This window comes from Tachyglossus aculeatus, chromosome 27 (genome assembly GCF_015852505.1).
Source record: "Tachyglossus aculeatus isolate mTacAcu1 chromosome 27, mTacAcu1.pri, whole genome shotgun sequence".
NCBI classification, from domain to species: Eukaryota; Metazoa; Chordata; class Mammalia; order Monotremata; family Tachyglossidae; genus Tachyglossus; species Tachyglossus aculeatus.
In genome coordinates this window covers 1,668,586-1,683,220 of record NC_052092.1, presented here as the reverse complement: position 1 = coordinate 1,683,220, position 14,635 = coordinate 1,668,586, and the positions used below count along the sequence as shown (strand labels likewise).

Here is a 14,635-nt window from a genome sequence, read left to right as displayed (position 1 = left end):
TCAACACTGGGCTACTATTATAACAGGAATGATTAACAATAGCAACAGTTCTCAGGCCTGTGTTAGGAGATTCCTTCTAAGGACTTACTATGTGGTTCTTATGGTACTTGTTAAAGCGCTTACTATGTGCCAAGCACTGTTCTGAGCGCTGGGGTAGATACGAGCTAAGCAGGTTGGGCACTGTTCCTGTCCCACATGGGGCTCACACTCTTAATCCCTATTTGACAGATGAGGAAACTGAGGCCTGGAGAAGCCAAGTGAAGCCAAGTGCCCAAGGTCACGCAGCAGACATATGGGCGGAGCTGGAATTAATAATAATAATAGTAATGATAATGATGGCATTTATTAAGCGCTTACTATGTGCCAAGGACTGTTCTAAGCGCTGGGGGTTACGAGGTGATCAGGTTGTCCCACGGGGGGCTCACAGTTTTAATCCCCATTTTCCAGATGAGGTAACTGAGGCCCACAGAAGTTAAGCGACTTGTCCAAAGTCACACAGCTGACAAGTGGCGGAGCCGGGATTTGAACCCATGACCTCAAGGCCCCTGTTCTATCCACTGAGCCACACTGCTTCTCTACAGTCTGGTTCCCTCATCTGGAAAATGGGGATTAAGACTGTGAGCCCCACAGGGGACAACCTGATGACCTTGTGTCTACCCCAGTGCTTAAAACGGTGCTTGGCACATAGTATACGCTTTACAAATACCATCGTTGTTATTATTATTAGACTGTGAGCCCCGTGTGGGACAGGGATTATGTCCAATCTGATTAGGTTGTAGCTACCCCAGTGCTTGGCACATAGTAAGCACTTAACAGGTACCATAATTATTTGTTATTATTATTATTACTTCACTTCTCTGGGCCTCAGTTCCCTCATCAGGAAAATGGGGATTAAGACTGTGAGCCCCACGGGGGACAACCTGCTGACCTTGTGTCTACCCCAGTGCTTAAAACGGTGCTTAGCACATAGTATACACTTTACAAATACCATCGTTATTATTATTATTATTAGACTGTGAGCCCCGTGTGGGACAGGGATTATGTCCAATCTGATTAGGTTGTAGCTACCCCAGTGCTTGGCACATAGTAAGCACTTAACAGGTACCATAATTGTTCATTATTATTATTATTACTTCACTTCTCTGGGCCTCAGTTCCCTCGTCAGGAAAATGGAGATTAAGACTGTGAGCCCTCTGTGGGACCGGGACTGTGTGTAAGCACTTAACAGGTACCATAATTATTCGTTATTATTATTATTACTTCACTTCTCTGGGCCTCGGTTCCCTCACCGGGAAAATGGGGATTAAGACTGTGAGCCCCACGGGGGACAACCTGATGACCTTGTGTCTACCCCAGTGCTTAAAACGGTGCTTGGCACATAGTATACGCTTTACAAATACCATCGTTATTATTATTATTAGACTGTGAGCCCCGTGTGGGACAGGGATTATGTCCAATCTGATTAGGTTGTAGCTACCTCAGTGCTTGGCACATAGTAAGCACTTAACAGGTACCATAATTATTCGTTATTATTATTATTACTTCACTTCTCTGGGCCTCAGTTCCCTCACCGGGAAAAGGGGGATTAAGACTGGGAGCCCTCTGTGGGACCGGGACTGTGTGTAAGCACTTAACAGGTACCATAATTATTCGTTATTATTATTATTACTTCACTTCTCTGGGCCTCAGTTCCCTCACCGGGAAAATGGGGATTAAGACTGTGAGCCCTCCGTGGGACTGGGACTGTGTGTAAGCACTTAACAGGTACCATAATTATTCGTTATTATTATTACTTCACTTCTCTGGGCCTCAGTTCCCTCATCGGGAAAATGGGGATTAAGACTGTGAGCCCTCTGTGGGACTGGGGCTGTGTGTAAGCACTTAACAGGTACCATAATTACTCGTTATTATTATTATTACTTCACTTCTCTGGGCCTCAGTTCCCTCATCGGGAAAATGGGGATTAAGACTGTGAGACCTCCGTGGGACCGGGACTGTGTGCAAACTGATTGGCTTCTATCCACCCCAGTGCTTAGAACAGCGCCTGGCTGTTACTCTATTTATTTATTAATATAAATTAATGTTAATATAAATACTCTATTTATTTATTTTACTTGTACATATCTATTCTATTTATTTTATTTTGTTAGTATGTTTGGTTTTGTTCTCTGTCTCCCCCTTTTAGACTGTGAGCCCACTGTTGGGTAGGGACTTGTCTCTATATGTTGCCAACTTGGACTTCCCAAGCGCTTAGTCCAGTGCTCTGCACACAGTAAGCGCTCAATAAATACGATTGCTTGATTGATTGATTGATTGATTGGCATATAGTAAGCACTGAACAAATACCACAATTATTATCATGACGATTACGTCTCCGGCTTCCGGCCTCCAGGACCGACATCCCGGAGCCGACGGGTGAAGGTCCTCGTGGAGGGTCAGGATTGTGAGTCAGCAACATAATCCCGGGGCCCGAAGGGAGATCAGCACTGCGGATTCGTTCATTCAATCTATTTATTGAACGCACACTAATAATAATAATAATAACGATGATGGTATTTGTGAAGCGCTTACTATGTGCCGAGCACTGTTCTAAGTGCTGGGGTAGGTACAAGGTGATCAGGTTGTCCCACGTGGGGCTCACAATCTTCATCCCCGTTTTCCAGATGAGGGAACTGAGGCACAGAGAAGTGAAGTGACTCGCCCAAAGTCACCCAGCTGACAAGTGGAGGAGCCGGGATTAGAACCCACAACCTCTGACTCCCAAGCCCGGGCTCTTTCCACTGAGCCATGCTGCTTCTCAAGTGATTAGTAGTTGTGTGGCATTGGTTAAGGGCTTACTATGTGCCAGGCACTGTACTAAGCACCGGGGTGGATACAAGCTAATTGGGTGCAGTCTCTGTCCCACGTGGGGCTCCTGGTCTCAATCCCCATTTGCCAGATGAGGCAACTGAGGCCCAGAGAAGTGAAGTAATAGTAATAACAAATAATTGTGGTACCTGCTAAGCGCTTACTATGTGCCAAGCACTGTTCGAAGCGCTGGGGGAGATACAAGTTAGATTGGACACGGTCTCTGTCCCAAATAAGGCTCACACTCTTAATCCCCATTTGACAGGTGAGGTAACTGAGGCCCCGAGAAGTGAAGCGACTTGCCCAAGGTCTCACAGCAGACAAGTGGCAGAGCAGGGATTAGAACCCATGACCTTCTGACGCCCAGGTCTGCGCTCTATCCTCAAGGATAATAGAACAAGAAGCAATCTGGCAAGCTAAGCTCATTGTGGGCAGGGAGTGTGTCTGGCTATTGTTGTAAAGTACTTTCCCAAGCGCTTAGTACAGTGCTGTGCCCACAGTAAGCGCTCAATAAATACAATTGGATGCACGAATGACCTCCAAACCCAGCCCAGGCCTGGCAGTCCCCGGGGAAACTCTGTGGGCCAGACACAGGACAACGAAGGTTGTCACGTCTTAAGGCCGCCATTTTCCGCAGGCGTCTAGACCAGAGCCCACCAACACGTGGACCGCTCCCAAGCCAGAACTGAACGGCCCGGGCCTTCTAGGAGCCAGGAGCCAAGCTCCCCCACCGCACCTCCTAACCCGCTTTGATTTTTTTTCCCTCTTTTTTTTTTATGGCTGTGCTTGTGTGTTATTAACAGGACAATTAATCGTTGTATAATAACTCATTTGAATTTTTAACCTAGGGCTGTTCCAGGTTTCCCAGGGTTTTGTGCACATTTTCCCGCCCAGGCTGTTTGGGCTTGTAGAGATTCGCCAGGAAACGTTTACCCACCCGGACCCATCGCGCGGGAGCCCCGTCCTGGTGGTCTACCCACGGGGCCTCTAGGAAATCGGAACTCGGGCGCGGCGAGCCGAAGCGGCCGGGACCACCCAAGAGGGGATGCCCCCTCTCTTCATCATCATCATCGTCATCAATCGTATTTATTGAGCGCTTACTGTGTGCAGAGCACTGTACTAAGCGCTTGGGAAGTCCAAGTTGGCAACATATAGAGACAGTCCCTACCCAACAGTGGGCTCGCAGTCTAGTACAGTGCTCTGCACACAGTAAGCACTCAATAAATATGATTGATTGATTGATTGTACTTCCCAAGCGCTTAGTACAGTGCTCTGCACACAGTAAGCACTCAATAAATACGATTGATTGATTGATTGATTGATTGTACTTCCCAAGCTCTTAGTACAGTGCTCTGCACACAGTAAGCGCTCAATAACTGTATGATCCGATTATCTTGTATCCATCCCAGTGCTTTGTACAATGCTTGGCACCTAGGAAGTGCTTAATGATTGCCATAAGTAACAGTGAGACAGAAAACAATGAGAAGCAGCGGGGCTTCGGAGTCAGAGGATGTGTGTTCTAATCCCGGCTCTGCCACTTGTCTGCTGTGTGACCTTAGGCAAGTCACTTCACTTCTCTGGGCCTCAGGTCCCTCATCTGTAAAATGGGGATGAAGACCGTGAGCCCCACGTGGGACAACCTAATTACCTTGTATCTACCCCAGAGCTTAGAACAGTGGTTGGCACATAGTAAGTGCTTAACAAGTACCATCATTATTTTTATTATTATTATTATTATTATTATTATTATTATTATTAAAACACTCCCTGAGCGAATCTTGGGGACTTCCCTGCTAAGCAATCAACTCAGCTTCCCCCCGGTTCTTGGCGGGGTCTGGAAAATGAACTCTGGAGAGAATTGTGCTGGGCCGTGACCCCGAAGAAGGAAAAGCGAGGAAGGAAAACAGCTGGAATTCTCTTTGACTTTGGAATTCTCAAAGCCAGCGGGCAGCGGAGGAATTCTCCTTGTTCTCTACCTGTTCAATCACCTTTCCCTGCCCAATTCTGTCCACTTAGCCTATCCTAAAGGAGGGGGGAAAGGGCATTTCTTCCCATTTCTTCCCATAGCTGGCTTTTCCAGGCCCTTCTACAATCAATCAATCAATTGTATTTATTGAGCGCTTACTGTGTGCAGAGCACTGTACTAAGCGCTTGGGAAGTACAAGTTCTACACAGACACAGATGCCCCCTTGCCTAATTCTGCTCTTTTGTCCCCTTCTTATCTAGAGTATCTGTAACCAGGAGATAACCAGGTGGCTCCAGGGACTCACATTTCAAATGTTCCTCCTTTCCCTTATCAAGGAAACTCACTAAGGAAAGGGGTTTTTTTTGCAGGGAACTTTTTCACTCCAAGAAGGTTCCGTGTGTGTGTGTGTGTGTGTGTGTGTGTGTGTGTGTTTTATGGTGCTTACTATGTGCCAGGCCCTGTCTTAAGCGCTGGGATAGATACAAGATAATCAGGTGGAACACATTTTTCTCAGTTGTACCAGAGCCTCACAATCAGCACTTCCCACGGGAAGCAGCATGGCCGAGTGACAAGAGCACGGGCTTGGGAGTGAGAGGGCTTGGGTTCTAATCCTGATGTGTGACCTTGGGCAAGTCTCTTCAGTCCTCTGGGCTTTAGTTACCTCGTCTGGAAAATGTGGATGAAGCGTGTGAACCCCTTCTAGGGCAGGGACTGTGTCCAACACAATTGCCTTGAATCTACCCCAGCTCTTAGAACAGTGCTTGGCACACAGTAAGCACTTAACAAATACCACTATCATTATTATTATTATTATTGGATACCTCTTTTGTCACTCCTGAGTGAGGGAATCAATCAATCAATTGTATTTATTGAGCGCTTACTGTGTGCAGAGCACTGTACTAAGCGCTTGGGAAGTCCAAGTTGGCAACTTATAGAGACAGTCCCTACCCAACAGTGGGCTCAGTCCCCGCCCTGGCTCTTCTCCTTCTTGAAGGCTCTCTAGAATAATAATATAATAATGGTGGTATTTGTTAAGCGCTTAAGCACTGTTCTAAGCGCTGGGGAGGTTACAAGATGATCAGGTTGTCCCCCTGGGGGGGAGGGGGGGCTCCCAGTTTTAATCCCCATCTTCATTCATTCAATCATATTTATTGAGTCTTTTAGACTGTGAGCCCACTGTTGGGTAGGGACTGTCTCTATATGTTGCCAACTTGTACTTCCCAAGTGCTTAGTACAGTGCTCTGCACACAGTAAGCGCTCAATAAATATGATTGATTGATTGATTGATTGATTGAGCGCTTACTGTGTGCAGAGGACTGCACCAAGCGCCAGAAGGCTTGGCAGGTCGAACATCCTGCACGTATCGGCGCAATCCGTCCCCGGGAACATCCCGAGAACAAAAGCCGCCAACAGGTTCACCTGTCAGACTGCCACTTTCAACCGACTGTCCTTTCTTTGGCTTGTCACGGTGATCTATGACCAAACTAGTAATGTATGAAGGGAGGAGGGCGTTGTGACAGGAGCCTGGGAGAAATTGGAAGGGGACGAAGGGGGATAGGCGGGCGGGCGGGCGACGGCGGGCCGGGGGGGATTGTGTCGGGGAAGAGAGGGTGTGAGGGACAGGTGGGCGTCGTGTGAAAGCGAAAGGGAGTGAGGTCTTGGGAGAGGAGTGCGAGAGTTGGGAATGAAAGGAAAGCATGGGGGAGAGGGTGTGGGGGTGAAGAGTGCCAAGAGGGAAACTGAGAGAGAGGAGAAAGAGGGAGAGACTGTGAGTTCCTTGAGGGCAGAGGTCATTCATGCATTCAACCCTATAATAATAATAATAATAATAATAATAATGGCATTTATTAAGCGCTTGCTACATGCAAAGCACTGTTCTAAGCACTGGGGAGGTTACAAGTTGATCAGGTTGTCCCACGGGGGGGCTCACAGTCTTCATCCCCATTTTACGGATGAGGTCACTGAGGCCCAGAGAATCAATCAATCAATCGTATCAATACGGTCCCTACCCAACAGCGGGCTCACAGTCTAGAAGTTAAGTGACTTGCCCAAAGTCACACAGCTGACAACTGGTGGAGCCGGGATTTGAACCCCTGACCTCTGACTCCAAAGCCCGGGCTCTTTCCACTGAGGCATGCTGCTTCCCCATGGCATCCTGGCGTCATGGGCAGAGCCTGGGCCTGGGCATCAGAAGGTCATGGGTTCTAATCCAGCCTCTGCCACTTCATTCATTCATTCAATCGTATTTATTGAGTGCTTACTGTGTCCAAGTCGGCAACATATAGAGACGGTCCCTACCCAACAGCGGGCTCACAGTCTAGAAGTTAAGTGACTTGCCCAAAGTCACACAGCTGACAACTGGTGGAGCGGGATTCGAACCCATGACCTCTGACTCCAAAGCCCGCGCTCTTTCCACTGAGCCATGTTGCTTCTCACTGATGTATGAACCTATGTAAGAACCCTATGTATGATGTATGAACCCTGTGTATTCATTCATTCAATCGTATTTATTGAGCACCTACTGTGTGCAGAGCACTGGACTAAGCGCTTGGAAACTACAATCTGGCAACAGATAGAGACAGTCCCTACCCAACAGCGGGCTCATTGGGCGCTCACCACGTGCAGAGCACTGTACGAAGAGCTTGGGCTAGTACAGTGCAACAATAAACAGACTCGTTCCCCTGCCCACAATGAGGTTACAGTCTAGAGGGACTACCCACTCTGTTGTACTGCGCTTTCCCTGCACCCAGTAAACGCTCAATAAATACCATGGATCGATTGAGAGAGCCGAGAGAGGGAGGGTGAGAGAAGAGACTGGGTTGAGCGGGAGGGTTGGAGACGTTTGTCTGCTGGGTGACCGTGGGCAAGTCACTTCACTTCTCTGTGCCTCAGTTACCTCGTCTGTAATAGTGCTTAGAACAGGGCTCACTGCTGAGAACAGTGCTCGACACACAATGTGCACCTAAGAAATACTATCTTTATTACTGTTGTTAAACAGTACAGCTGTACTGTACTACAGACGTAGTACAGTGTTCTGCACACAGTAAGAGCTCAATAAATACGATTGAATCAATGAATGAATAAAACGGGGATAAAGACTTTGATCCCGTCTTGGAACAGGGACTGTGTCCAACCTGATTATCTTGTAGTTATAATAATAATAACAATAATGATGGTATTTATTAAGCACTTGTTTCTATCCTAGAGCTTAGTACAGTGCTTGGCACATAGTAAGCACTTAATAAATACCACAAAGCCCTTAGTTCAGTGCTTTGCACACAGTAAGCACTCAATAAATACCATTAGACTGTGAGCCCACTGTTGGGTAGGGACTGTCTCTATATGTTGCCAATTTGTACTTCCCAAGTGCTTAGTACAGTGCTCTGCACGTAGTAAGCACTCAATAAATACGATTGATGATGAATATCCGTAATTTCTTTATTATAAGCATAATAGCCATTACATTCTTAATTTATTTTTTTATTTATATTCATGTCTGTCTCTCCCTCTAAACTGTAAGCTCATTGTGGGCTGGGAACGTTTCAAATAACTGTTAGATTGTACTTCCCCAAGAATGTCTTAGGATGCTCAGTAAATACCATTGATTAATTATTGATCGACCATAAAGAAAGAGGAGAGTGTGTGAGGGAGGAGAGGGTATGTGACAGAGAGGAGAATGTGAGTGAGAAAGAGAGGAGAAAGGGTGGGTGAGAGAGGAGATGGAGAAAGAGAATGAGGGTGGGTGAGATGAAAATGTGGGTGAAAGAGGAGAGAGGGTGGGTGAGAGAAGAGGAGAGGATGAGAGAGATAATAATAATGGCATTTATTAAGCGCAAAGCACTGTTCTAAGCGCTGGGGAGGTTACAAGGTGATCACGTTGTCCCACGGGGGGCTCACAGTCATCCCCCATTTTACAGATGAGGGAACTGAGGCCCAGAGATTCAATCAATCAATCAATCGTATTTATTGAGCGCTTACTGTGTGCAGAGCACTGTACTAAGGGAAGTTAAGTGACTTGCCCATGGTTACATAGCTGACAATTGGCAGAGCCGGGATTTGAACCCACGACCATTTGAACCCCCATTCTGCTTCTCATCTGGGAAATGGGGGTTCAAATGGTCGTGGGTTCAAACCCCGGCCCTGCCAATTGCCAGCTGTCTGTCCTTGAGCAAGTCACTTCACTTCTCCGTGCCTCAGTTACCTCATCTGTAAAATGGGGATTAAGACTGTGAGCCCCCCGTGGGACAACCTGATCACCTTGTAACCTCCCCAGCACTTAGAACAGTGCTTTGCACATAGTAAGCGCTTAATAAATGCCATTATAATAATAATAATGATAATGAGGTAACTGGGGCCCAGAGAAGTGAAGCGACCTGCCCAGAGTCGCACAGCCGGGATTTGAACCCATGACCTCTGACTCCAAAGCCCGGGCTCTTGCCAGGGGAGCCACGCCGAGAAGAAAATGTGGGTGGAAGAGGTGAGAGCAGAGGAGAAGGTGAGGGAGGATGAAGGTGGGTGAGAATCAATAATAATAATAATAATGGCATTTGTTAAGCGCTATGTGCAAAGCACTGTTCTAAGCGCTGGGGAGCTTACAATAATAATAGTAATAATGGCAATCAATCAATCAATCATATTTATTGAGCGCTTACTGTGTGCAGAGCACTGGACTAAGCGCTTGGGAAGTCCAAGTTGGCAACATATAGAGACGGTCCCTACCCAACCCCCAGCGCTTAGAGTCGTGCTTTGCACATAGTAAGTGCTTAGTAAATGCTATTATTATTATTATGTACACATATATATGTACATATATATGTTTGTACATATTTATTACTCTATTTATTTCACTTGTATTTATTCTATATATTTTATTTTGTTAATATGTTTTGTTTTGTTGTCTGTCTCCCTCTTCTAGACTGTAAGCCCGCTGTTGGGTAGGGACCGTCTCTATATGTTGCCAGCTTGTACTTCCCAAGCGCTTAGTACAGTGCTCTGCACACAGTAAGCGCTCAATAAATATGATTGAATGAATGAATCATCAGTGGGCTCACAGTCTAGAAGAAGATGGGGGTGAAAGAAAGGGAGGAAGGGTGAGAGAATGAGGGTGTGGGTGAGAGAGAGAGAGGAGAGAGATTGGGTGGAAATGCCAATTTGCCTTCCAGTCAAGGTGTGGCCCCTTTTTCTTTTCATGGCTTTTGCATTCCGTGAGGCCCCAGTTCATAATCATGTGACCGTGGGAGTCCCTGAATTCCCCTGAGCTGGACGCCTCTGTCTTGGAATTGCTCTGTGTACTTTGCACTCTCTCACACAGATAAGGCTGCTGTGTTTACTCTTCTTTAAGAAAAGGGAGAAGGAAAAAGAAAAAAAAAGGGGGGGGGGGCTCCTTAAAGAAGCCTTCCTCCCCGAAAAAAAAAAAACCCCCAAAAACCCCTCTTCTGTTCAACACTGACAAGAAGATGACCTTTCCACAGCAACTTTTTGTTTTCCCTTAAGATTGTTTGTCTAGTTGGCACCCCCTGCTTCTCCGCTTCCAGTGGCCTTTTCAAACAGGCTGCAACAGGGAGGGCAGGCATCTTCAAAAGACTTTCCAAAGAATGCCATCGGAGGAGGGGGGGGAGAGGAAAAAAAAAAGTTTTACAAGCTTCCATTGAAAAATTGTTACTTTGAAGTGATGTTGCGTTTTTCCACCCTTTGAAGCCCACAATTAAAAGGGGCCAGTCTAAAGAGAATGGTAGACCGTTTGGGAATATCTACTGTCTGTCTGGAGCGGGACAGAAAGAGTGAATGAATATTCGGTTTATTCATTCAGTCGTATTCATTGAGCGCCTACTGTGTGTTAAGCGCTTAATACAGTGCTCTGCACACAGTAAGCGCTCAATAAATACGATTGATGATGATGATGATAAATACGATTGATGATAAAGCGCTGTACTAAGCACTTAGGAGAGGACGGTAGAACCGCAGACGCTTTCACTGCCCACAACGAGCTCACAGTTTAGAGGGGAAATGATATAATAATGATGATGGCATTTGTAAAGCGCTTACTATGTGCCAGGCACTGTTCTGAGAGCTAGGGAGGGTACAAGGTGATCAGGTTGTCCCACGGGGGGCTCACAGTCTTAACCCCCATTGATCTTGAAGATGATTTTTTTTCTTGGGATCTGTTAAGTGCTTACTTTGTGCCAGGCACCGTACTAAGCACTGGGGTAGATGCAAGATAATCAGGTTGAAAACAGTTCCTGCCCCTCATAGGGCTCACAGTCTTCATCCGCATTTTCCAAATCAATCAATCAATCGTGTTTATTGAGCGCTTACTGTGTGCAGAGCACTGTACTAAGCGCTTGGGAAGTACAAGTTGGCAACATATAGAGACAGTCCCTACCCAACAGTGGGCTCACAGTCTAACTAATCTAGAGAACCCGTGCAGCCTAGTGGAAAGAGCACAGGCTTGGGAGTCAGAGGCTGTGGGTTCTAATCCCGGCTCCGCCACGTGTCAGCTGGGCACCTTTGGGCAGGTCACTTCACTTCTCTGGGCCTCGGTTACTTCATCTGTAAGATGGGGATGAAGACTGTGAGCCCCACATGGGATAACCTGATTACCAAGAATAGTGCTTGGCACATGGTAAGTGCTTAACAAATACCATCATTATCATTTATTTATTAGCCCATCTGTCCATTCGGGCTCCCCAGTGATGGAACAAATACCATAATTATTATGATTATTATTAATAATAAACTTTTGTACAGTGCTCTGCACACAGTAGGCTGTAATCTCCTGGAGGACAGGGTTTGTGTCTACTAACTCTATTGTAACCTCCCAGGCGTTTAGTACAGCGCTCTGCAGATGGTAAAGAGCTTTTTTATAGTGCTGTGCACACGCTAGTGTGAAGTATATATATATATATATATATATATGGTGGCATTTATTAAGCGCTTACTATGTGCAAAGCACTGTTCTAAGCGCTGGAGAGGTTACAAGGTGATCAGGTTGTCCCACGGGGGGCTCACAGTCTTTAACCCCATTTTACAGATGAGGTAACTGAGGCCCAGAGTAGTGAAGTGACTTGCCCAAAGTCACACAGCTGACAAGTGGTGGAGCCGGAATTTGAACCCAAGACCCCTGACTCCAAAGCCCGGGCTCTTTCCACTGAGCCACGCTGCTTCTCTAAATCTCCTGGAGGCCAGGGATGACGTCTATTAATGTCCGTCTCCCCCACTCTAGACCGTAAACCCGCTGTGGACAGGGATTGTCTCTATGCTGAACTGTACTTTCCAGGCGTTTAGTACGGTGCTCTGCACACAGTAAGCGCTCCATAAATACGATCGAATGGATGAATCTGAAAGTCCAGCATGTAGGAATTGCTTAATGAGTACCGTTAAAAAATAAAACTCGAGTCCCTCTGTCCATTCGGGGAGGTCTGGCAGTTCAGTCCGGGGATGGCGGCGTGGTTAGAACAGTGGGTCCTGGGTTCCAGTCTGTCCTCTGGCCCCGGAAGGCGGGTCAGGTCTGGACAAGTCACTCAACCTATGTATTTCCCGCCACCCGAATTCCTTACAGATGATCGCCCCATTCTTTTGCATATGACTCAGTTTCCCACAGGTTACACAGAGAGCGGGCCCTCTGCTCTGCTTACCAACCTCCCTCTCTGGGGGAGTTCTTTCACTCCCAAGCTCTCAGTCTCCACCTTCCAAGGATGGACTCTCAGATTTTTATCTTCTACCCGGAGATGAGGCAATCGCCTCTCTCACTCCCTATTACTTCCTGCCTCTGGGATATCTCCACTTGGAGTTCCACCCACCCCCACTTAAAACTGAGAAGCAGCGTGGCTCAGTGGAAAGAGCTTGGGCTTTGGAGTCAGAGGCCATGGGTTCAAATCCCAGCTCCGCCACTCTTCAGCTGGGTGACTTTGGGCAAGTCGCTTCACTTCTCTGGGCCTCAGTTCCCTCCTCTGGAAAATGGGGATTAAGACTGTGAGCCCCCCGTGGGACAACCTGTTCACCTTGTAACCTCCCCAGAGCTTAGAACAGTGCTTTGCACATAGTAAGTACTTAATAAATGACATAATTATTATTACTAAGGCTCTGAGCCCCATGTTGGGTAGGGATTGGGGGGATTGTAGGGATTTTGGTGCTTAGTACAGTGCTCTACAAGAAGTAAGCGCTCAAGAAATACGATTGAATGAATGGTGTCCGACTCTAACCTTTAAACTGTAAACTCCTCGTAGGCAGGGAATGTGTTTACCAACTGAAGCAGCGCGGCTCAGTGGCTAGACCCCGGGCCTGAGAGTCACAAGGACCTGGTTCTGATCCTGGCTCCGCCCATTGTCTGCTGTGTGACCTTAGGCCAGTCACTTCCCTTCTCCGGGCCTCAGTTCCCTCATCTGGAAAATGGGGTTGGAGGCTGGGAGCCGCACGTGGGACAGGGCCTGAATCCAACCCGATTTTCTCGTATCCACCCCAGTGCTGAGTACAGTGCTTGACTCACAGCACTGAACAAATTCCACGATGATGATGATTGTTATTACTTACTGGCCCACTTAGTACTATAATGATCATTATTATCATCGAAAACCCCATTCCTTTTAGACTGTGAGCCCACTGTTGGGTAGGGACTGTCTCTATATGTTGCCAACTTGTACTTCCCAAGCGCTTAGTACAGTGCTCTGCACACAGTAAGCGCTCAATAAATACGATTGATGATGATGATTCCTCACAACTGCCTGGTATTGATGACTGATTGATGCTATCGATGCCCGTCTACTTGTTTGGTTTTGTTGTCTGTCTCCCTGCCGTGAGCCCGTTGTTGGGTAGGGACCGTCTCTGTCTGTTGCCGAATTGTACTTTCCAAGCATTTAGTACAGTGCTCTGCACGCAGTAAGCGCTCAATCAGTACGATCGAATGAATGAACGGGCATCTCCCGTCTCCCCAGGCTGCCCGGCGGAAACCACGGAGAAACGGGATCGGGACCCGGCCACGACGGAAGCCCCGGCCAACCGGCTTCCGAGCGATGGCGGCCACCGCGGCTGCCCCTGGTTGGAGGAGTCGGCCCTGAACACCGAGTCGCTGACCCTTAGCAACGGGACGTCCCTGCAGGCCTGGGCCATCCCCGAGGGACTTCTCCACAGGGAAGATTTGACACATTTCTACTGTTGCACGCGGTGTGGCAAGGTCTTCTGGGACGGCTCTCACTTCGACCGGCTGGTCTCCCAGTTCCGGGAGATCTTGTGAGGGAGAGGACGGGCAGAGGGTCTCCGGCGGCCGAGTCGAGGGGGCTCAGGGCTGGCGGGCGTCCGTCGAAGCCAACTGGTCCTCGGGGAGAGGGATAAGAGAGCCACCCCTCTGTCCCTCTAGTCGTTGGCCCTGGGAGAAGCCGGAGACGGAAATTTGGTCCGGTTTCGGGTTTACACGTTGGACTCGAGGATGGGGACGCGTGTTGGGTTCACGGGGCGGGTGTTTGTGCTGTTTTTGGTAAAGGGTTCATTAAAATGGATGTCCAGCAGCTGGAAGCTGTGAAAATGTTCCCAGACTGAGCCCCTTCCTTCCTCTCCCCCTTGTCCCCCTCTTCATCCCCCTCATCTTACCTCCTTCCCTTCCCCACAGCACCTGTATATATGTACATATGTTTGTACATATTTATTACTCTATTTATTTTACTTGTACATATCTATCCTATTTATTTTATTTTGTTAGTATGTTTGGTTTTGTTCTCTGTCTCCCCCTTTTAGACCGTGAGCCCACTGTCTCTATATGTTGCCAACTTGTACTTCCCAAGCGCTTAGTACAGTGCTCTGCACACAGTAAGCGCTCAATAAATACGATTG

General features: G+C 47.6%; 1 protein-coding gene across 2 annotated transcripts in view; it reads left to right on the top strand.

The window, feature by feature from the left end:
• EXD3 (exonuclease 3'-5' domain containing 3) overlaps positions 1 to 14,324 on the top strand; it is a 263,251-nt gene extending 248,927 nt beyond the window's left edge. For both annotated transcript variants that reach the window (XM_038767867.1, XM_038767866.1), the window contains one exon: positions 13,744 to 14,324. In XM_038767867.1, the coding sequence (XP_038623795.1) occupies positions 13,744 to 14,042 (299 nt within the window). In that variant the 3' untranslated portion in view covers positions 14,043 to 14,324. The remainder of the gene's footprint in view (positions 1 to 13,743) is intronic.
• Positions 14,325 to 14,635: the final 311 nt, after the last annotated feature.